Source organism: Lutra lutra, chromosome 14, assembly GCF_902655055.1.
Source record: "Lutra lutra chromosome 14, mLutLut1.2, whole genome shotgun sequence".
In the NCBI taxonomy this organism is placed as follows: domain Eukaryota; kingdom Metazoa; phylum Chordata; class Mammalia; order Carnivora; family Mustelidae; genus Lutra; species Lutra lutra.
Window position 1 is genome coordinate 84,607,465 of NC_062291.1, and position 23,729 is coordinate 84,631,193.

Here is a 23,729-nt window from a genome sequence, read left to right on the forward strand (position 1 = left end):
GATCCAAGGCTATTTTGGAAAAATGGGGCACCAAGTGGGGATCTGAGGTGGGCCTTACAGGTCTGGGTAAAAGAACATTTTCCTGTGTTGAACCTCATCGCATTAGCCACCCACCCAATAAAGACTGACCTCCGTCCCCAGCGTGCCCACATGACTCCATCAGAAAGGAAATGATGGTGGCCCCTCCTGGCGGACGAGGGGTCTTTCCTCTGCCTCACCTGGGGGCTCAGACGGGAGGCAAGGCCGTGTTCCTGGAGGCACGCGTGAAGTTCAGGAGGGCGGCAGAAGTACAGGGCTCAAAGGAACACTGACCAGGCGGGCCGGCCCATCCCCATTCTCACTGTTAACATCTCAGGCCCGGGGGGACGGGCTGGCCTTTGGAGGCTCCATCAGGCTCCAGAGTGTGGGAAAGACCTGCACTCAGAATAAGGGTCAGGGGTACGGGTTGTGGTTGTGGCCAGGGGGACAGCAGAGGTGGGCTCTGTGCAGGGGGGCCTCCTCGCTTCCAAGCCCCCCCACCCCTATGACCACCTGCCAGTGAACCTGACTCCCAAGCCCGCAGTTCTTCCCAAGGGGGTGCTCTTCTCTTGGCTGTCGTGATGCAGAATAGAAATGCTACACCCATGTCACAGCAGACACCGTAGAATGTACCCGAAATATTGAACAGATCATTCCATGTGGCAATCCAGAAGCTGTGGGTAAAGGGCCTCGCTGAGGCTCCGTGAAGCGGCCTTTCAGAATCACTGATCTGGTATTTTCAGACTTTACCCTCCCTGGACACCTCCACATCCTTGTTCACTTCCCCTCTCCCTGCAAAACCAGACAAACACACAAGAAAGGGAATTGGGGCACCTGGGTGGCTCAGTTGTTAAGTGTCTGCCTTCAGCTCAGGTGATGATCCCAGGGTCCTAGGATCGAGTCCTGCATCGGGCTCCCTGCTCCCTCTGCTGCTCCCCCTGCCTCTCTGTCTCTCTGTCTGGATATAAACAAATGGGTGAATAAAATCTTTTAAAAAGTAAAAAGAAAGAAAATTAACCTGAACAGCAAGTGCTTTTCTAATGTGGGAATAGCTCTTGGAGTTGCTAACTTTTCTCCTCCCAAGGTGAGATCACTTCCCTAGTGCAGGAGTAAACCGCGCTGGGAGTGTCCCCAGACCCGCCTCCCAACCCAGTGCTCCAGAGCACGCCCACCGGCATCCTGTCCCCAGTCCGCCCTGTCCTCCATGAGTGGCCCTTCTCAGCAGGGGGCCTGGCCACCCAAGACGGGTGGGGGGCACCTCTGAGGCTGTCCCTGCTTCCTGCAGATTTGCCATGGAGCCCTTCTGTCCGCTCCTGCTGGCCGGTGTTAGCTTGCCGCTCGCCAGGGCTCTCAAGGGCAACGAGACCACCGCGGCGGTCAGCAACTGGACCTCGACGACCTCAGGTGAGACCCCTGCCGCATGCTCCTCCTTGGCCCTCCCCTGCCCCTCCAGGTAGGCTCTCGGACTGGGATGACATGGCTGAGGGAGGAGACGCAGGGTGCAGCTGACTTCCTCAGCGAGCAGAGCATCTCTCGCGTCACTCCTGTCCACACCAGCTGGCCGTACAGGCCAGTTGTGCGGAATTGGAGCAGAACAAATTACGGTCCGGGGGCAGCAAACACGACCCTGTGCTGATGGTTGGTGTCAGCTCCGGTGGGAGGCGAGAGAGCAACAGTGACTGTTCCTGAACCCCACTCCTGGGGATCTGATTGAAACAAGCCTGAAGGAACAATGATGAGTCCGCAGGGGATACTGACCCACTGACATGACCATTGCTGCAGTTGAGAAGTTAGCATTAATATTCTTGGGCAAGATACTGGTATAGTGGTTAGATTATACTTTTGGAACAAGAGCCCTTACATTTTAGAGAGGCATGTTGACGTCCTTGTGAGGTCCAGGAGTGACTCGAGAAAGAGCAAATGGGGAGCAGGTGGTGGGGGGGGCTGGAACAACAGAGCCTTCTAGTCCTGATCAGAAAGGTGGGTGGCAGACACACAGGGGTTCATTGCTCTGTTCTCCTGCCTTTTCCATATTTTGAAAGTAGGGGTAGGAAAGAGTGAACAGACATGGGTGAACCCCAGAAACCCTCTCAGTGGAAGAAGCCAGACACCAGACCCCATGTTGTGTGGCTCCATTGAAGGGAGATGCCCGGAATAGAGAAGCTGATGCCAGAGAAGGGACAGGAGTGCTGGGCCAGGATTGGGGGGCAAACACCAAGTGACCCCAGGTGGCCGAGAGGTGGATGGGAATGTTCTGGAATGCTGAAAAAAAATCTGTGAATTAGCTGAAAATCACTGAATCGTAGGCTTAAAACAGGTGAGTGTGCAGTATGTAAATTTTACATCAATGAAATAAGATACATGCCGTGCAAAGGTTAAAGGAGGCGGCGGCGGGAGGAGGAGTGGCAGTGAGAGCGAAGGCTCTCGAGACACGTGGCCTGAGTTCAGTTCTAGCTCTGCTGGCCGTTCATTGGCCGAGTGATCTGGAGTAAGACCCTGAACCTCTTTGTGCCTCAGTGTCCCTGTCTGTGAGACGGAGGTCGTAATAGTGCCCGCTACTCAGCAGTGCAGATTAAGGTGACAACCAGCCGGGGTTCAGGAGCTCATCCATGGGGCTGCTGCTGCGCTTGGCAGGAGACCCCGTCCGAGGAGGCCTGTCTGTCCCCCGGCCAATCTCTGACGGCCCAGACATTGGCTCTTCAGTGTCCCTTGATCTCTCCTCCTTGGATGTTTGCCCAACACAGAGGCCCAGCTGGTGTTTTCAGGGTCCCCAAGGACTGGACACGGGGTCCCTGGGCCACACCTCCCTGGTAGACGGAGGCCCATCTGGTTGCCAGCTCCGGCCCGTGGCCAGGGTAGTAGGAATCTGTAACCAGTAAGACCTATTCCCCCAAGGGTGCCTCAGAGCCTCTTGCCAGTCCCCATATGCCTTCTCCGTGCCCCCTTCCCTCTCCATTCCTGAGACTCCCAGACACAAAACTCAAGGACTTCTCTGATACGGTATTACTTGGTGAATTGGTTAGTGTTCTCCAGAGACACAGAATCCATAGATAAATATTTATATTTTCATTTATATCTGCACCTGTGTCTGTATCTGTAGTTATATTTATTATAAGGAATTGGGTCACACAATTGTGGATGTTGTCAAGTCCAAAATACACAGAGCCAGTGTCCTAGTTTGAGTCTGAAGGCTGGCAAGTGGCTACAGAACCAGAGAGAGTGATGTCCCAGTTGGAAGGCAATCAGGCAGAAAGAATTCCCTGTTACTCACAGAACGCCTGGCACTTTTATTCTATGTGGGCCTTCAACTGATTGGATGAGGCCCACCTGCAATGGGGGGAGGGGCCGTGATCTTTTTTTTCTTCCTGAGACACGAATTTTAAATGCTGACTCTCATCTGAAAAGCACCCCCCTGCCAGAAACACCCAGGACAATGTTTGATCAAGTATCTGGCAGCTCGTGACCCAACTAAGTTGACACACACACAAGAAATGCTTATCACAAGGCCTTGGGGAAACAAAAATGTTCAACATCCCTCTGGAAGAGAAAGCCTGGGCGAGGTGACTGGAAGTGGTGCCATTTGGGCTGTTGTCAAGGGTTCAACACCCATCCAGCTCAGGAGCTTTGCATGATTTTCTAACCCCACACACATCCTACAAATGCATCCTTAGTCCCCAAGAGGAGGGAGAGGTGGGGCTCAGTCTCTAATGCCCACCCCCAGCAGGGGGTGGCAAACATAGCATGGTCCTTGCACGGAAAGCCAGAGAAATCTAGAGCCACATGAAAGGAAAGACAGATGCTCCCAGCACATGGAAACTGCATTTGTCATCCCACATCACTGCCAGCTGGTCTCCGGGAGCCGGGGCGCAGGGGTCGCTGGCACTGTTCCCCAGCCCGGACCGTCCAGACCCGCCCCGAGGACAGTGTGTCCCTGCAGCCCGCAGAGAGGAGCCGGCTGCTGCTGGCCCGAGGCCGGACACCACCTGCAGCAGCGCTTACAACAACAGCAACAGATCTACCAGGCAGAACGTCGTTGGCCCAAAGCGGAGAAGCGACGTGAGGCTGTGTGGGCGCTCCAGAGAGGACATCTGTTGGGCGGGATGACTCAGCCTCACCCCTCGGCCTCCTCAGTTCACTTGAAAGTGAAATGATTGGCTCATGAGATGTCTGTGGGCGTTGGGGGCTCCTTTCAGGGAGGGGGACTGTGGTGAGATCTCATGCCCATCAGAACGGATGTGACACTCAGCTCTGTGCTGCTTCTGCTGGGGGCCTTCTGGGCGGGGCGGTGGCTGCTGGTCACACAACCAGGAGGGAAATCGGCAGTGGTCCCACTTCAAGGTCTCGGTGTTACCACGTGGACAGGCTCCCCTGACCTAGAATCCCAGGGTGGGGGGGGGGGAGCCTGACTGTGTGAAGGTGCCCTTTGCAACTTTGTTCCCCGAAAGAAGGATTATTTGGGATAATCCCAGCGCACCGCCCTGGTGTACCAGTTAACCAGAAATCATCTCTTTTGTTCATCGTACAGAATGTTTTAAATAATCATCAAGAGACATTCCTTTACACAGGAGTTGAGGGTGAAGATTCACAGTGTAATAAAATGTTGCTGTCCTTGTTACAGGAAGGGTTCCTAAAAAATTAATAAGAAATAGAAAACAGGAAAACGGTGGAGGTTGTGACCGAGCCAAATGCAAATATCGAATTGATGATGTTTTATTGATCATGAGGTGATGTTTAACTCTATAGAAGGTAGGGAAATGCAGATTATTTTACTTATCAGACTGACAAAAATTAAGAGGATTGCTCATAGCTGGGAGAAATCACTCCATCACCCAGTCGAGGTGAGCGTGGAAGCTGGACATGCTGCAGGGGGCTTTCGAGCAGTTTCTACTACAATGCACTGTGTGCGCACACAGAGGCACAGGGTCCCCTTCCGGAGCCTTCTACAGAAGCACTTTCAAGATAAACTGAGATAAAGATAAAGATAAAGCCAAAGAGTTGGAAACAACCTAAGTGTCCATTGAAATCTCAGGTTATTCAGAAAGTGGATGTCCAAGCAGGCGTGTGTGTGCTGGCGCAGACGCTTCCCAGGACAGACGGCCCAACAAGGAAGGCGAGTCACAGAGCTGGCCGATAGCCAATGTCATCCGTTTCTTTTTGTTTTTTGCACATTTCACTTGGCACAGGGGACACGGCCCGTAGAGGCTTTTTTTCTAGACCGTAGTATTTTTCAAAAACTGCATTTAGCTTGCATTACTTATCTATATTTAAAAATCAGATCATTTTTTACATGAAAATATGAATTTCTTCTTTTGGCAAGCTGGAGGAACTGGAGAGTGGGGCGGGGGGGCACTCAGTTCTCCAGGCCCCGTCAGGCCCTCCAGCTCCTGAGGGTTCCTGCCAGATCTCTGCCTTCCAGAAAGAGGCAGCTGCTGACATGGGTCCTTGTGATCTGCAGATTCTGCCTTGCACACAGCCCCACGCCGGATCTGTGGGTCGTTCTGCCTGGGTCCTCAAGGGTGTGCTGTGGAGACATCCACCTCTGTAACCGTAGCCTTTACTGGAGGCAGCCTGAGCCTGGAGGCCAGACCCTGGAGCCTCCTGACCCTAGGGATGGTCTGTCTGTGGTCCAGGCGCCCTTCAGACCTCCAGGTCAGGCCAGGTCCCCACAGTCCTCAGACGGGCGAGCTAGCCAGGCAGTCACTGCCAAGATGGGAGCTGAGCTGGGGCAGCCTGACCTCTGGGCAAATGCAGAAGTTGGGGGAGGAGAAGGGCACCCACCCACACTCTGTGGTTGCATTTGGCAGGGCAGGGATAGAGCCCTGTCTGGGGTGTGGGGCTGGGCCCAGCTCTGCCCCGTGGTGTCAGGCATCTCCCCCATCAGACTGTACTTGAGTAGGCGCCAGTGCCGAGCAGAGCAGGGAGGGTACTCACTGGATGTGGAAGTGTGGGAGCCTCAGGCCAGATCTGCTCCCTGGGGAGCTCTGCAGTGGAGGGGGCGGGGAAGAGGAGAGGACTCAGGGCTCTTAGCGGCTCAGCCTGGGTCACCCTGGCTTTGCCCTCTCGCTTGGCTGGTGAGGTTGCTAATCAGAGGGGAGAGACATTGGCTCAGCCTGGAAGGAGGGTGTCTTGTCAGTTGGCCCCCTTCTCCTCACAGACCCACTGCCCCCCAGGGTGCTTCTGCATCAGCTGGTCACTCGAGTCATTGACATGCTGTCATTTATTAGAAATACCTGCGTTAGCCGCTTACAGGGACGGGAGTCAGCATGAGGCCCTGGGGGAGGTTGCTTAACACCTGGGACATGAGATGCACCGTAAGACCTTTAGAATACACCAGCACTGGGGTGTGGGAGAGGGAGGCTGAAGGCCTGCGGTGCCCCCACTGGGCTCAAGGCTGTGCTTGGTGCTTCTGGGAATTCTGAGCCAAGGAAGCTGAGTTGTTGCCTTTGAGGGGCTTCCACTGAATCTGAGGGAAGGCAGTCACCTGCCAGGGCTAGTTCATTCCAGCAGAGTGGGGTCTGTGCTTATAGTCTTTGGGATCCACAGGAAGAAAGCCAAGTGGGCTTCCTGGAGGAAGAGGCATTTGATATGCTCCTTGGGAGCGAGTCCATTTTGATGAGGAGAGGGCAGCACGGCAGTCTGGGGTGGCAGGGGCTCAGGCAGAACTTCAGGGGGAGGGGTGGGAGCGAGGCCACCAGAGCCCCTCAGAATCGGGGTTCACTGGGCCGGTCCCAGGGAGCCACAAGGCAGCTGCTTTTGGCCTGAGGACATGCGACCTTCTGAATGAGGAAAGTCAGCCTGGACCAGTAGGACTGGGAGCTTGAAGCTCCAGAAGACATGATCGTGGCCTGGCCACAGACCACCTGACCCAAGGCCCAGGCTGCACCCCGTGCCCTGAGCTCCTGCCCGAGGCCCTGGGAGCTCCCCACGCTGTCCTCAGAACAGAACAGCGGGCAACTCATCCCCCACCGTCCTCTATTCCCCACAATGGGGAGAGACAGGTGCCCCAGGAACGTGGGGGAACAGGTTACTTGAGGGTCAGGGGCTCCCCACTGTGCCTTCACTGCCCCTCTGGGAGTCGGGGAGTCTGGGACAAAGCCACCAGGGCCTCAGTTCAAGCTCCCTTGCGTGGATCAAAACCACTCATCTCTTCAATGGGGAGCGCGGCGGATGGGGCCGGTGGCGGGCTTTGCAGACTCTCAAATGTGGTGCTGGGGTCCAAGAAGAGCTGAAGAAGGTTCTGGTATCAGGGAAGAAGTTTGAATGGGACAGAGGGGCAACAGATTTGCAAACTGTAAAATGCAGCCTAGTGTTGGGGATCTTTCCTTGCCCAAACCCCACTTTCCCTGTTATCTGAGTCCTTGCCTGGGGTCTCCCATTACGATGGGGCCCGGCTCCGCCCGCAGGCCCTCCTGCCCGGGGCGCACCGCAGCCGCTGCTGGCCTGGCTTCTGTTACCTCTGATGCTGCTCGTCCTCCTCCTGCTCCTCGCCGCCTACTTCTTCAGGTAGGAGTGTCCCCGGGGCGCGGGCGGACTTGCCCTGACCAGCTCTGAAGAGGAAATGAGCTGCTCGAGGCTGCAGGGCGGGTGTGGGCCCAGACAGAGGGTGGCGGGGCTGGTGACGGGAGGGGCTGGGGACCCGCGGGGCTGGGGACCGGAGGCCAGGGTGGCTCGGCCCAGCCATGAGCAGCAGGAAGAGCTTCTCCCGGCTCACCTGGTGGGTATCGCCGTGCAAGGTCCCTGTGGTCTGGGAAATGCCCCCGGGCCCGGAGCTAACCGGTCTGTGTCTCCAAGGTTCAGGAAGCAGAGGAAAGCCGTGGTCAGCGCCAATGACAAGAAGATGCCCAACGGGATCCTGGAAGAACAAGGTACTGCGGGGAGGGGGGGTGGGGGGCGGGGGCTGCGGTGGGTGTTGCGCTCTTTCTGACCTCACCGGGGGCCCTTGTCTGCCTTTTGTTTTAAATGTTAAACTCCCTCAGCTTCGAGACTCCCGTCTCGCTCTCCCTGGTTTGACACTAGCCTTTACGATGGTAGAATTTTACCATTTCAAGACTTTTCTCCATTTCTCTCTGGTGGGAAACAGACACTTGCTTTCAGTTTGTGGCTCTGTTGGAAACGCTGTTCACATCCTGTCGTTTTTTACAGGGTTTTGACATGTAACGTTTTTCAGTAAGCCCTCATAGCCCTTCTAGAACGAGATGGCCTGGTTCTTACTCTAAAGCGCTCTGAAGGGTTTCCCTGAAATTTGCAGTGTTTTCGGGTCGCGATGCAAAAAGGGAGCCGATGTGTGTGTGTGTGTAGCGGGCATGGTTGCTGTCGTGGGGGGCCTTCCAGACCTTTCTTTCTCCGCTCTGAGTCCAGTTCAGAAAGCGTTAATGCAACTTACAAGGCACGTTGTTTCTTTGCCCCCCACACATCCAGATGGCCGGGAAAGTTGTCTGAGGCAAAAGCTTTCAAAAGTATTGGTTCACACCAGTGGCTGTCACTTCCTCTGGTCGCGCGCTGCCGGCTTGTTCCATGCTAGGAGGGAACAAACACGCTCTCAGACTTCAGACGCGGTGGCAGGAGTGGCAGCAGGGACGGACTCGGGAGGGGCTCGAGGGCAGTTTCTCAGGCTTGGGGCCGGGCGTACCTTGTTAGGTGCTAGCGTGGCCTCCAGGGGCCCCCTTCCTGCCCCGTCTCCCCGCCCAGCACCTTTGAGCAGCCTGAATGGGAGGGAAGAAGGTGTGGCTGGTGAGCCCCGGAGGCCCCCGCCAGACTCCTTCTGACGCATCTTCTCTCCGAGGAATGAGCCTGGGGAGGAGTTCTTGGCTGGGAGGCAGAACGGCGCTGCAGGTGGGGACAGGCCCTCTGCAGGCATGACAGCAAAGGCTCCATGTTAACCCTGTCGAGAGCATCGGCGCATTTTCCGGGGAGGGAAGCACATGCCAGGGATTTCTCCGTTTGTCTCACTCTGAGTTGATGGAAGGAGTTTGTCCAGGAACTGCCCTGCAGCCAGCCCTCCCCAGTGCCTCCCTGCGCGCTCACTGCCGAGCAAGGGCAGTGTTTGCCTTGTTTCTCCCCGAGCTTACGGGCTGTCCGCATCCAGGACCGTGTGTGTCACAAAGAAGGCGAGGCTGATGGAGACTCATATCCTAACCGATTCCTGGTCTCTTCCCAGTTCAAACCAAAATGATTCTTGCTAGTTTATTAATATAATCATCCTCCTTATTTCAATCCTGGAAAATTGAGCTGATGGGCAAACTGCCCAAATCCTTTGCAGAAGAAGCTGAGGTTAGGGGACTGAAATAAGGCGCCTGTGGCGGGTGGGAGCTGGTCACCACCCCCCACCCTGAGGAACGCCTCTATTTGTAACTGGCGTGGGTGTATCACAGGGGACAGGTCTCCGCACTCAGGTGCTCAGACCCCCTCCCCGGCAGCCCGGGCTACCTGATCTAAGAGCAGTGAGCCCCCCCCCCCCCCCAAAACACACACAGCTGTGTCTGTCCTCCAGGAATGCTATCAGTCCATCTGGTTGAGGAGCCAGCTGTTCGGGAATGTGGCTCAGTGGCCCCCATGTTTCTTTTGGTCCCACAGAGCAACAAAGAGTGATGCTTCTCAGCAGGTCCCCCTCCGGGCCCAAGAAGTACTTTCCCATCCCCGTGGCGCACCTGGAGGAGGAGATCCGAGTCCGCTCCGCAGATGACTGCAAACGCTTTCGGGAGGAGTTCAATGTGAGTGGGGAGGGTCCTCTGTCTTCTTGCCCTGGGGTCGAATACGCGGGCAGGTGGTACCGTATTTCAGGACCCATCGCCGGAAGACGGGAACTCTTGCATCAGTCACGACCCTGTTCCCGAAGCGGGTTCCTGGAGACCTGATTTTTGCCACAGGACGCCTCCCCGCCCTTGTTGCTCCTTCCTAAGATGGGACTCTTGAGGGAGATGTTCCCGAAGGCTCCTTCCGGCGCTAACACTCGGGCTGCCGGATCCTAAAGTCCCGCATGACGGAGACTCGGGAGTCTTGTGAACATGGAGGACCAGGGCCTGAGCAGGCGGCGGAGGGACAGTTCCGTGTTGAAAGCGGGGAGCCCCACCCCACCTTTCATGGGCTTCGAAGAGCTTACGCGTCTCGCTGGCAAAGGAAATGGGCCTCTTTTGACCCAGCTCAGAGCATGAATTAAGCAGCCGTGGGTCTCCCTGGGGGGCCGTGAACTCTGCCTCTGAGAGCCCTTCGGTTTGAGGTCTGCTCCAAACCCTTGCCTTCATTCGGCTACTGTGACCTTCTCGGTGACCTCAGTGACGCCCGTCAGGACAGTCCCCATGGTAGCAAACCGATTCTCCTGACTCAACAAGACTGCGGACGTGTGTTCACCATGGTCCTCTGTGCTGCTCGCGTTACAGTCAATGCCTGTGACTCCTGAATGTGTTGGAGAGACAAGGGGTGGGGTGTGGGGGTTCCGGCAGGTAAGACAGACACCGGCAAGAAGCCGCTCACAGTCGATCCTTGACCGTGTTTTGAGTTTCGTTTTATGCATTTTCCTGGTTTCGTGCACAGCCGTGTGCCGAGCGTGGAGGTCGCAGGACGAGGGGCCGAGCGGACCGGCTGTGGCCCGTGGGTCCGCTGCACCTGCTCCGCTGGCCTCCACCGTGGGGGTGCGCCTTGGGAGCAGAGGGGCCCATCTTAGGAACCTCACGGCTCCCTGCGAGGCTCCGACAGCGGGCTTCGTAAAGAGCAAAGCGTTGTGCGGTCATTTTACCCAAAGATGACACTGCTTCAGCCCAGGGGACGTTTCACAAGGAAGCGTCCGGTGAGGGTATGAGAGGTGACAAAGCATTTCACCTGCACTTGGCTTGTTTTTTAACCCACACCTTGTCCGCCTTTATCCTGCTTCCTTTTAATTGTTTCCAAATGTATCCCCCCCACACTTTTTTTTGAGAAATTAGGTCATATTGAAAGACAACTCTAAGCCATATTGTTTTGCAATCTGTCAGCCGCATGAGCGAAGTGAATTCCCCATGTCCAAACTCTCCAGGTTTGCAGCAGACTTTGCCCCTCCTGCCTGGTCCCAGTTGCCCTGGCACTGGGGTTTCTGCACGCGGTGGGGGGGGCGGCCGGGCCAGCAGGAAGCCGTGGTCAGAAGCAGCGGGCTTTGCTGCCGTCTCAGGGAGGAGTGAGGGCCACTCCGACGGAGCAGGGCCAGAAATAGGGTCAGGCAGGTTGCCCCAGGTACAAAGAAACCTCCATTCCTCGGGAAAATAAAATTTAAGGCAACAAGCAAATATGTCAAAATCAGCGTGAACGATCCATGCTGAGCGAAGTAGCGCAATTGAGAATAAAGACGAGGCCATGCTGACAGGTTTCTCCGACGTGGCCTGTCTCCGCAGTTACCCATCCTGACAGTATATAAAAGTTTCATGAATGGGTCATCAACAATTTTTTTTTTTGGCTTTGATTTTGACTTTAGAAAGAAATTAAATATTCAAAGGCATTGGAATTTTATTTTACTTGATTCTGGGGGCAGTTTGGGGGGCACCACTTTAAATTGGGTGCCTTACCCTTCTCGCCCTGCCCCACCCCTCCCACTGAGTGGCTTCCCCGTGGCCCCCTGGAGGCCTCTGTGCAGGGCAGGGTGGGCAGATAAGCAAAGGGGAGGAGGGCCTGGGCCTGGCGCTGGGGGACCTGGGGAGAGCTGCCGGTACTCTCTGGACCCGTTTGCTCCTCTCACGAGTGGGAGCCGCTGGGTCCTCAGCCACGTTTATGTGGGTTCCCCCTTGTCAGGGCCCAGGAGCCTGCCAGGACCAGCCCAGGTCTAGCTCCACACTTGAGCTGGACAACTGCATCTCATCTCCCCCCTTGGCGCCCGCTGTCCTGAGTTCCAGTCCCAGAAACTGTGGAAGGGACAGACGAGTCTCAGAGTCGTCCATCCAGACGAGTTTGGATGTGTTTATTTGCCGACCCAGAGCTTCAGTGGACTGAAAGCGTTTGGCACGGGGGTCAGCTCGGTGGAGCTGCCAGGGAGGGGACGCTGGCTTTGGCCTGCCCGGATTCCTGGCCCAGCTCTTCTCTTAACAGCCTGGAGGGCTTTGGGCCATCACTTAACCTCTGCTTACCTCAGTTTACTCACCTATAAAATAAGGATGCTGCCTGCCACAGGACATCCCCTGGAGTGTCCTAATGTGTAAGAGAAGTAGTCGTGGGCCTAGCTTAGCCGCGTGTCTGCACGAGGGGGCTGGGGCTGCCATGCTTCCTAGGACCCCTCCTGGGAACACCTAACCTCAGTCTCCACCCCTCCACGCGCAAGAGCTCTCCCAGGGAAACCTGTTCCAGGCTCCCAATTACACCCCATCACGGGAGTGCCATTCAGACCCAGAATAGCCCACTTCCCCGGACAGAATCTTCCCAGTTTCAGACCAGCAGGCTAGCCCAGGCCAAGGCCCGGATGCAGCCTGTCATTACCACTGTGGAAAGGCACAGGGGCGGGGCCGCTAGGAGAGGGCCCGACAGGGCATGCAAACCAGACCTGTCCCCCAGAGCTTGCTGGAACAGCTCCCACCTCGCACCTCTCTGCCCTTCTCCCCACTTCCCCAAATGCTAAGCATGGAGGAAGGGGAAGGGGTGGGACCTGGAGTTCTTCCCGTGTGTTCATGGACATGAAATCTCACCTTGAGGGAGCAAACAAACAAACCTCCTTCGGCCACTGTATGTAACTGGACGATCAGTCATGGTATTTGGTGACCAATTAGCACACGCGCGGCTCATGCCCGGCACCGCAGGGGTGACCCAGTTACGGTGGAGCCCTCCCCCGGGTGCTGTCCCGCTTCCCCTGTGCCATATGAGCAGCTCGGAGTAAGGGGTCCATGGGCACAGGGACAGCAGGAGAAAGGGATGGGCCAGCCCCTTGCGGCTGTTACTCTGTGTGCTGGGCTACGGAGACGTGTTCCCTACGCAGAGCACTGGGCCTCTCACGCCAGGTGCCCCTCTGCGCCGCCCACGAAGCCAGTGTCGCCACCCCAGCTCTGTATTCCGGGTCTCAGGTCCCTGTGGTGGGGAGGGGTGACAGGGCTGGGTCCACGCTCGCCACCGAGACCCCTCCGGCCTCTCTACCCACCATGCTGTAGCCGTTCACCTTCCAAGGAAGAGGGAGGCATCCCGGGTCCTCTTTTTCTCTGTCTTTTAATGTATTATTTGTATAGACTTTGATTTGTAGAGCGGTTTTAGGCTTACAGAAAACTCGTGCGGGGGTAGAGGGTCCCCACGCGCCCGCCCTCCCTGCACACGGGTTCCTCTGGCTGTTTTTGTCTCCGTGCGCTCCGTGCGTTCCAAACGGTGACTCATGCTGACGTGTTGTCATGCTCTCAAGTCCAGAGCTGGGGTTCCTGCGTCATCCATCGCACGGGTTTTGCCGAACACGTGACATCATAGTAATATACCTCATTTTTATTTTCAGGGCTGAGGTCAAAAACAGCTTTCAGGTGTAGACAATGAGAAGTCGTAGAACGTTATCACCAATTCCCTGTCCAGGGCGGGTCCAGGAAGTCAGTGTCAAGACAGCTTTGATAAGAATCGGAAACTCTAGGCAGAGCAGGTGCCGGTCCCAACCACCCCCCACCACCTGCCCCCCCCAGGCTGGCCTCCACACCGGCCCTGGCAGGTCCTCTGCCCATGGCCAGCCAGTGTGGTGACCCCAAAACGGGGAAAAGATGACACTGGCTGGCGGGGGCTGAGTCAGGGATGGAAAAGCCCTGTAATCCGGGAGAGGGATGCTCTGGCCACCTGTGTGTGGCAAGTTCGCCCCTCCCGACTCACGGGGTGAGCAAGCCTAGAGTCTGGGCTGCACTGTGAGCCCTGCCCCCATGCCCTTGGGACTTTATACTTGAAGAAGGAAGCACCCTCCTCGTGGCCTCTGCCCGCTCCAGGCCAGACAGCAGACCCCGACCCCCTGTCTGCCCCTTGCAAGCCAGGGCATTCCAGCTGCATCTGCCGCAGCTGTGGGGGTGGGTTTCCTCATCTGTAAAATAGAGGTGACACTCGTGTCATCTCAGGATCACTTGTGACAGCCGGGGCCCCTGATGCAGCTCCTCCTGCGGGGCCCGACACTCCAAAGATGCTGCAGAGACTCACTTAGTGCTTGAATTGCTGGGGTTCCCGGTCCGGTCAATGTTTAGGGTAATGTTGAAAGGCATGATGTGGGGGTTCAAAAGACTCTTACCCTCTGTGCACTGCAAAGGGGCTCATCTGAGTGCACAGCATGGCCCAGCAGCCCCCAAATGCAGGAGCACGGCCCCAGCCAGCAGAATGGGAGGGGCCCCAAGTGGTCGAGGAATGGAAGTCAGGGAGCCCGGGTTCGCGTCCACTGAGCGGCACATCAGTTACAGGGTCCGAGTGTCCCATTCGTGTCCTCATCTGAGGCCGGGGGATTAGGACACCAAGGGTGCACACAGGCCCCCTAGGGATCTTCGTGCTGGTCCCGGGTGGGGCTGGGGTCGGCAGTTGCCACGGGGCCCCTCTGAGCTCTCACTGCTGGACCAGGAGCACATGGCGTCGCAAGCAGGGGCCCCATGGCTGAGTTCCTGGTGCATCACTGTGCCCATCCCTCAGCCCAGCCCCAGAGGCAGAGCGTACCTTCCCAGCCCCTCTGCACAGACGCCCTTGCTCTGCCCCCTCCTGGTCCCAGGCTCTCCTGTGATTGGCCGAATTTGTAGTGGGCCTGCTTTGGGCCCAGACATGTGGCTCCAGGGGACTGGGTGTCAATGCCCGGGCAAGTCCCTGACTTCATGTATCTTCGGGTCCAACCATGGGGTCATCACTATGTCCACGGCTACCTTGGCCTGCTAGCCAGAGTTCCTTTCGACATGGCTCTGCCCAGCGCCAGGCACAGCGCACGGGCAGAGAGGGCCGCAGACTGGGGGGCGGGGGCGGGGCTTGTCCAGACAGAGTCTTCCTCCTGCCCGTGCTCGTTAGGGTGGCTGACGTGCACACAGTGTCTGGTCCATCCCTTTTCATGCTGTGTTTTCTTTTCTAGTCGTTGCCATCTGGACACATACAAGGAACTTTTGAACAGGCCAATAAGGAAGAAAACAGAGAAAAAAACAGATACCCCAACATCCTTCCCAGTAAGATTTTACCTTTCTTGCATGATGGGTGGCATCGGAAGTATGTTCGACTTTCCCTCGTGGCTCCCGGGACTGTGCCTGTCGGGGCAGCATGGTGGTCGAGGGCTCGGAGATGGGGGCCCGCACCCGCACCGCTGCTTGGCATTTGCACTAGAAGTGTAGATGCCCATCTCCCACGGGCGGCCTGGGCTACCTCTGTCGTGGTGGGTCTGGCCACCAAGCCTGTGCTTAGTGTTGAGACCTGTGCTGCCCAGGGGCCAAAGGGAGTGTCACCTGCACGGGCTGGTGGGGCCCTCCTTCGGGATCCAGTCCTGAGCCTATCTTGTGCTGGTGGCCCTGGCCCTCTCCTTGTCTCAGACTCTGTGCTCCTGGTACCATCAGCAGGTCCCCTGGACTAGGGACAGAAGCAAAAGAATGAGAAATGCCTGGGGGGTTGGCAACTTTGTAGGAAGGCTGAGAAACCCCAACCACTGCGGGAATCCAGGGGGAGGCCTTTGGGGCCAGGTTGGCTGACCAGTCTGTCCAGGGATGTGGCTGGATGGGCCATGCCCTGCGGGCAGCTCTCACAGCCTCCCTTGGTGCCAGGACAAACCTGGAAGTTCGTAGTTGCCCTTATACAAGCTGGCCGAGGAGGGTTTCCGTACTCTTCGTGCAGCTGGACGCCCACTGTGAGCTTTGCCCATTGGGCTGACAAAACGGTAGCCAGGAAGGGTTTAAATCCTGAAGCCCAGGCCTCCCAGGCATGCCCAGAGAGCCTCCCTTCTCCGACAGAGCCTCCGTGGGAGCAAGGAAGCTAGCCTGTGCGGTGGGCTTCAGGCCGTGGACTCTTGGTTGCATGTTCAGGATTAGAGTCTTCTGTAGGCCGGAGAAGCCATGGTCTGCCCAGTTTGTGTGGCCTCTGGACTCTCAGTGCTCGATAGAAATAATTCTTCCGAACTTCGCAGAGGATTGACATGTGTTGTTTGCAAAGGCCCCCGTGAGGCTGTGATCCAGATAAAATGAAAAATAACCAAATAGCCATTGGGCCAAATCGTATTTGTATAAGCCGTCAAGGGAGCAGCAGGGATATTCGTCAGGAAGCTGTGTGGCCGTGCCGCTGGGTGGGGGAGGGGACTTGGGCCCACGTTAGACTCTGCACAAGCAGGGGGACGGTTTGGGATGATCAGGCGTGGGGTGTCAGAGAAGGGAGGAGGCCAGCCACTGGGCTTGACCAGGTCCAGTGAGAGGAGAGTTGTGGTGGGAGGTTTGGGTTCTTTGGGATATTTTGTGTCAAATAAAAACTGGGATATTTGGAAAGTAATATTATTATTATCAATTATTGGCTTAACTAATTAGCTTCCTTAATTCGTTTACTTTATTCATTGAGCTGCTGAATGTGTAGGTTGAGGACTTAGTCAGAACCAAGCGCTTTCCCGGGTTCCTGTCCCCCATTTGTCTCTTGCTTACTAAACCCCCATAGTTTTTATTTTATATTATCTTTTACTTTCTTATTTATTTATTTGTCAGAGAAAGGGAGAGATTGAGAGAGAGCACAAGCAGGGGGAGCAGCAGGCAGAGGGAGAAGCAGGCTCCCGGCTCAGCAGGGAGCCCGATGGGGGACTCAACCCTAGGACACTGGGATCATGACCTGAGCCGAAGGCAGATGCTTAACGACTGAGCCACGCAGGCGTCCCACCCCTCTAGTTTTTAAAAGGTGACATTGGGGCACCTGGGTGGCTCAGTGGGTTAAGCCGCTGCCTTCGGCTCAGGTCATGATCTCAGGGTCCTGGGATTGAGTCCCACGTCGGGCTCTCTGCTCAGCAGGGAGCCTGCTTCCCTTCCTCTCTCTCTGCCTGCCTCTCTGCCTTCTTGTGATCTCTCTCTGTCAAATAAATAAATAAAAATCTTTAAAAAAATTTAAAAAATAATAATAATAAAAAAGGTGACATTTACACTGAAAATTAACAGTATTTTTGGTGAGGCCTCAGTGGGGGTGGGACTAATGGCCAGGTGTGGGAATTAGCTGCACCCACCCCGCTTTGCAGAGGTGATGGGCCAGGGTGGGGGACTGCCTCCCCCAGCAGCAGAGCCCACCCTCTGCACATTTGCTCTAAGCTGTGTTCTCCAGCTCGTGCTGTTGAGGGAAGTGGGCCTTTTCTGCTAGTGTAAACATGGGACGGGGCCAATCCTGCGTCCTCCCACGCTGGGAGAGGGTCCAGCCCCAGCCCTCTCCTGCCCAGGTACCCTATGCCAAGGAGGCAGGGTGCTGGCAGTCATCAGGGGCCAGGACGTTCTGCCCAGATGTAAGGTGTTTCGTGTGGATGGGACACTGGGTCTCTGGGATGGTGGCATGGAGACACTTGGGATGTGCCCTAAAGATCACCAGTGGGGGGGATCCGGCATCAGCAAGGCACAGGCTGAGGGAGGGGGCATCTCCTTAAACTGAGGAGTTGGCCAGAGATACCCCTGGGGCCGGCTGGGGGCCCGGGACAGGAATGGGCTGGTTCACTGGAGGTGGTTCAGAGGGTCTCGGGTCCACGAGGCCGGGCTGTGGAAAGCCTCAATGGCTAGTCAGGAGACAGCATCCTCTTCTCCGGAAAAACAGCAACAGCTGATCATTTCAGGAAATAATGTTTTGAAAGTGAAGTGTGACTTTCAGAATAAAAAGACAGGAAGCTCTTAGAAACTGTGAGATTCTAAATCGAACCGGGAGTCTATTTTTTGCCCTCTGCTCTCAAAGCGTAAACTGTAGTTGCTCTCAAAGAGTAAACTGTACCAGATGATTTTCAGCCAGCTTTACGCACGTTCGGGAAGAGCTATTTCTGCGTCAGGGCTGTCGGCCCCTGGGAGTGGGAGGGTCTCACAGAAATGTCTGCCTGAGCTGGACCTTTGGGGTTTGATACACTGACGGCCCCATATAGGTCATGACTTTCCCTGGGAGCCTCACTGGCCCGTCATGCTAGGACAGGACGGATCTGGCCCAGCAGTGTGATGTCCAGACAGCGGTTGTCTGAGGCCGGCCCGCCTTCCAGGCTCGCGGGCAGCAACAGCTAGGATTTGGGGTCCTTGCCCCAGAGCCACACCACAAACACAGCCTTCTCAGTTAGTGTCAGTCCTGTGGGGACTAGGGAAAATAAAGCAGGAGGAGGATACAGAATTTCTCCAGAATCCATGCAGTAAATGCCTATGAAGCCCACATCCTCTACCAGTCTCTGTGCCCGGCACAGCGTGACTAACCCCAGAAGCATCTGTGACCCTTGACCCGGGCCCTGGGCTGAGTCTGGGCAACCCCACTATCGCTCCTCCCAGGAGGAATAGGAGTACACCAGCGAGGAGACCCAGGCCCGGGCCTGCAACACTTTTAATGTCTCATGAAACTATCTAATTTCCTTTAAAATCAGAAAATAATATACACGTAATCCAATCTGGGTTACATTAAGCTTCATATTAACTCGTAACGCAGTCATAAAATGAAATGTTTCTTTTTTTTTTTTTTTTAATGGAGGACATGGCCTATGAAGGTAGGAGTGACAAGGGTCCACCGAAATCACAAGGGGACCCTGGCTGAAACCTCCCTGAGGTGTGTGTGCACACACACCCCCCACAAACACACACTCAGAAAGAAACAGAGAAAACACACTTACCCCACACACCCACATATCACACCCTCACACACAGAGAAAACACCCCACACAGACCTCTCCATGGTCACCCTCCCACTCTGGGCACTGCTTGTACAACAAGCCAGAATCTTCCCGGCAGGTGGCCCCCGCTGTGCTCAGCCCAGGTCTGTGTGAGTTCTGCCCACTTTCCATCCCTAGAGATCTGAAGGCTGATGGTTGGAGTGTGGAGTCTGCTTGTCCTTTCCCTGAAAAGCCTGGGAGAGGGGGGACCCCGTCCTCCCGTCCAGGGTTATCCTGAGTACACCAACTGGTGCCCAGCTGGGGTTTCAGAGAAGCCTATGGTGATCTCACTGTAGGGTCCCAGCACGTGCTGCTGCTCCGGGTCTAGGGGAGATCCAGCAGTCCCCACTTGAATCCTTACCTCCGCTGTCATCCCGCGGGTTTTACTGAGCAGCTGGCTAGGGTCTGGCACTGTCCTCCATGCTGAGGCCCAGTATTCAGTGAAACAGATGTGTTCCCACCGTCATGCCACGCGGGGTCTCCTGACGCCTCCTCGGTCCCTGTGATCACCGTGGGAAACCCGGTCGTGTCCTTTGCAGTGTTTAATGCCATAGATGGAAGATATGTACGTGTTATGTTTTGTTGTTTCTTTTCCTCGTGTCATGTTTTGTTGTTTCTTTTTTAAACAGATGATCATTCCAGGGTGATTTTGAGCCAGGTGGATGGAACCCCGTGTTCAGATTACATTAATGCTTCCTACATAGATGTAAGTCTGCCATTTTCCTGTCCCCTCTGCCCAGCATGATGTGCACATCTGGACCATTTGGGGCTCAGTGTGAATCATGACTTTTCTCTGGAGAGCCAGGAATTAAATTATCACAACTTTCGTGGGCCATTTGGCCATAGCACGGATGGCGTGGATGCTACCAGGCCTTTTGAATTAGCATCTGTCCGGGGATTCATTTTTAAGAAGCCTAGAAGCACACGGGACATTTGTTACAGAGTTCTTTGTGTTACTGATAAAACAGGTTAGGAGGGACCAGTAGGACAGGTTTATGGTCAAACCATATCTGCTGGATTAAGAACCCACTTTAACTGAAACTTAAAAAATCATTTAACAGTAATTATAAAATCATCATGAAAACACAGTGGAGGAGAATTTGTATCTATTAACCAGTTAAGAATATGTAAATGTGGTGTGTGTGTGTGTGTGTGTGTGTGTGTGTGTGTCTGGGCAAGTATTAATGGAAACTCGACAGAGGGACAATCAAAAGTAGCACAATTTCTGAAGTTGCTAGTGAGTTTTCTTCCTATTTCTGTGTTTTCCAAGATTTTCGTGATTACTATGTTACCTTCCAAACAACAATGAAATCCTTCAGCAGAGGCAATTACGAAAACCTACCGACCCGATTTTATCATTCTAGGGTTACAAAGAGAAGAATAAATTCATCGCCGCTCAAGGTAAGCTTCTCACTGTGACTTGCAGAAGATAATTCGGGTAAAATGATGAGGACGGTGACCGTGTCCTCATCTGATGGCTGGAATGCGGGGGCTCCGTTTCGGCTTCTTGTCTGTGTGCCGTGCTGCTTCTCTGTGGCCTGAATGCAGTCTGTCCCACCTGTCCGGTCTGTCCCGTCTGTCCCACCTGTCCCTGCATCTCTAATCTCACAGAGCCTTGCGATGCAAGGCAGTGCTCTGCTGACTCTGAGTGTCCTGGGAGCTGGGCAGAAATGCTGGGCTAGAGTCTGCGTCTTTGAAAGCGTCCCGAGGTCGTTCTGTGCATCTGTGTGCGAAGCCCGTAAAGCTCATTCTGTGTACAGAGCTTCGAGAACGCAGACACGTTGGAGCCTCTGGGCGCTTTGTCCCCCTCTGTGGTCAGGGCCGACTGATAAGGAGCATGGCGGGCGAGGTCATTTCTGAGTGTGGGTATAACAGGCATGTCGGGTGCTCATCCACACAGTGTGTAGGTGTAGACAGACAGACACACCTCTTTTCCACATCTGCCTGAGTCAAAGCCAGGGCACGCAGGAGCCCAGCAGTGACCGTCTCAGCGGGCTGCTTAATTTAGACAGACTCGTATCTCTTTCAGTTGGCTGAGCTCTGTGTGGCTCCCACGTGGTGGTTGTTTTTTGGGGCGGGGGTGGGGGTGTGAGTAGCTTTTCAGATCAAGGCCATAGCCATGAGGGTGCTTCAGCCTCAGCAGCAGGCCCTCAGCCTTGCCCACAGGCCACTTCGTGTGTCCGTGTGCATGTGTGTGCGCGCGCACGCGCGTGTGTGTGTGTGCTTCTGATCTGGGCTACCATCCACTGCCTCACGAGCCGGGGCAGGCCAACAGCCAGTGTCTTCAGCAAGAGTTGCTCAGAGAGCAGGTCCCAGAAGTCAGTGTACATCAGCGTCACTTGAGAACTTACCAAAAATGCACACTCCCCAAGAAACAGGGCAAGGCACATGCGCGTACACCCAGAGGACAACAATGTTGGAAAACCTGACAGACGTTAGCTGACACAGATAGAGGATCCTATCTCTCTCTCTCTCCCTCTCTCCCTCTCTCTCTGTCCTTGTAAGCAGGGGAGGCAGCCCAGGGCTGAGGCGGCAGCTGCAAGGAGAGGGGCCTCTGTGTCTTCCTGCTCCGCCCTCCGTGACGTGTCACTGTCTTCCTCCGGGTCACAAAATGGCTGCTGCGTCTCTGGGCTCTGTGTCTGTATTCAGGCAGGAGGGAGGGCAAAGGGCAGAGGACTTTCTTCTGGGGATGCTTTATCTCCCTGGACGGCCCTGAGAACGGCCCGCTGCAGGGGTCTGGGACGCATGGGCAGGGGCTCAGACACGGAGGGCGGTTCGGCCAGCCTGCAGTCTGTGTGTGTGTGTGTGTGTGTGTGTGTGTGTGAGACACACGGACACCTGTGCCATTCTGGAGTGGGCTCTGGTCTCCGCAGGCTTGATGAGCCCCAGATTGGGTACAAGCTGCTGTGACACACAGACTGACCCAAGCCTCATCTGAATACCCTCTACTGCTTGTGAACAGGGTCACCCCCCAGGTGCAGATGTGCAGCCCCCCAGGACTCCCCAGCCCTAGCAGGGTAGCGGGTGGGGTGCTGCGGCAGGACCGGGCGGGGAAGCGGCAGATCTCCAGGTCCGCTGAGCAGCACTTTCGTGCCTCTGAGCAGCAGGGCGGTGGTGGCCTCCCCGGGGCCCCACAGCCAGGGTGATGGGGGCTGGGACCCCCAGGGACCCTCTTCAGGTCTGACTTTGGGATCATCCCCTATCTATAGGCCCCAAACAGGAGACAGTTAACGACTTCTGGAGAATGATCTGGGAGCAGAAGTCCGCCACCATCGTCATGTTGACGAACCTGAAAGAAAGGAAAGAGGTGAGCTTGGCCTTCTGACTCACGGAGGATGCTCTTGTGCTTCTGGGGCTTCGCTGGGGGGCGTGCTCACCACATCCTTTTCCTATTCCTCGCCCTTATCACCACAGAAGAAGAAGAGAAAAAAAACAAAAAGCAAAAAACCCACCATTGGCTCATAGCAATTTTATCTTGAAATAAATGTGCTGTGTCCCCAGCATCTCCCTGCTCTAGACCATGACACAGAAATGTCACGCTGTTCATCCTTTCCTCAGCCAAGGTTCCCTGGTCAGCCGACTGCTCTCACGCCTCGGTGGGAGCCACAGACCTCAGAAATGAGAGCCTCAGAGTTTTCAGGCTGGTAATATAGTGGGCCTCAGACTAGAATTAAAGATGGATTTACTGCTTCTTACCCAGACGAGAGAAATGAATTTGGAAAACAAGGCGCATTGAAGGCATGTCACTCTCATCCCTGTGTGAGCTTTTCTAAAATAAAACGGGATGTACGTACTTTATAAGAACTTGAAACCTCTAGAAAGAAGAAGGATAAATGGATTCACTTCCTAAATGTGACAGATGTTCCTTCGCGTCCACTCTCCTGGACAGACAATGCGGGGGGCGAGGTGCGTGCTGTGAACCAGCTCACAGACCCTGGCCCCCACGATTTCTGTCCCCCTGGGCAGAGCAGACGCCAAACAGAAAGCAGATCAAGCTAAACTGTGTCAGGAGGCGACATAGAAATAGCAGGGGGCACAGGGCCAGTGGTGGGCAGGGCAGGCGGAGCAAGCCCAGCGGACAGAGGGCTCCGAGGGTGGGGGTGGGGGGCGTGCCAGGCCTTCTTTGCGCGTCCAGCCCTTCCCTTCTTACCCCCGGGAATAAGGCAGAGCACAGCGTGATTGTGGCTTCGGGGGCAGGAAGGAGGGAGACCCCCAGAGGAAGTAGCACTTCCCTTCCTTGGGTATGGGTCAAGGCAGGGCCCGGAGTGGCACCGTATCTCCAAGGCTGGAGGGAACTTGACCAAACACAGCCCCAGAGAGGCAGCACCCGGCAGGGTGATGGGACTGTGAGGCCAGGAGTGATCTGCTGGGCCCGCAGCCGTGCTGGGAGGAGAAAGGCGAGAAATGCGTCAGGGAACCGGGCTCGGGCTCCGAGGGGAGGCCGAGACGGGTTCCGTGGGAAGCTTCTCGGCAGAAAGAAGGACCTGAGTTATAGAAAGTGAGCTTGCTCTCCAGATTAGAAGAATTGGAGGCTAGAAGGAGACTTGCTAGGCATGGGGAGACTGTTCTAGCATGTTCCAGTGTGCGGGCCAGAACAAAGTGGTGGCAACAGGTGGAGAGGAAGGGCCAGCGTGCTGGGAGACCTCTGTCCTGCTGGTCCCTGCTGTTCCCCACCCCAGCCCTGCTGTCACTCACTGGCCTGGGACCCAGGCAGCTAGGCTCGGGCTGTGTCCTCTGAGACAGAAGTCGTGGGCCGGGCCAGGGGAGCTCAGCTGGGGCTCAAGGCAGACACTGGTCCACAGGCAGGACAGGCAGGGAAGAGCCCCTCCCGGTGGCCACCTTCACCAATTTGTTTTATACGTGCCATGTGGCACAGGAAGAAGCCTCCTGTTACCATTTCCTGTCGGGTAGGACGGGGTTTTTGTTTTGTTTCCAAGGGGGCTGGGACTGGGCTGGAGAG

General features: G+C 55.7%; 1 protein-coding gene across 1 annotated transcript in view; it reads left to right on the forward strand.

Moving 5' to 3' along the window:
• Positions 1–23,729, forward strand: part of PTPRE (protein tyrosine phosphatase receptor type E) — a 152,813-nt gene that overhangs the window by 108,205 nt on the left and 20,879 nt on the right. Inside the window, 8 exon segments of the mRNA XM_047701911.1 lie at positions 1,304–1,422; positions 7,422–7,521; positions 7,810–7,883; positions 9,592–9,728; positions 15,017–15,107; positions 19,399–19,475; positions 20,134–20,170; positions 21,979–22,076. Of these exon segments, the coding sequence (XP_047557867.1) occupies positions 1,304–1,422; positions 7,422–7,521; positions 7,810–7,883; positions 9,592–9,728; positions 15,017–15,107; positions 19,399–19,475; positions 20,134–20,170; positions 21,979–22,076 (733 nt within the window).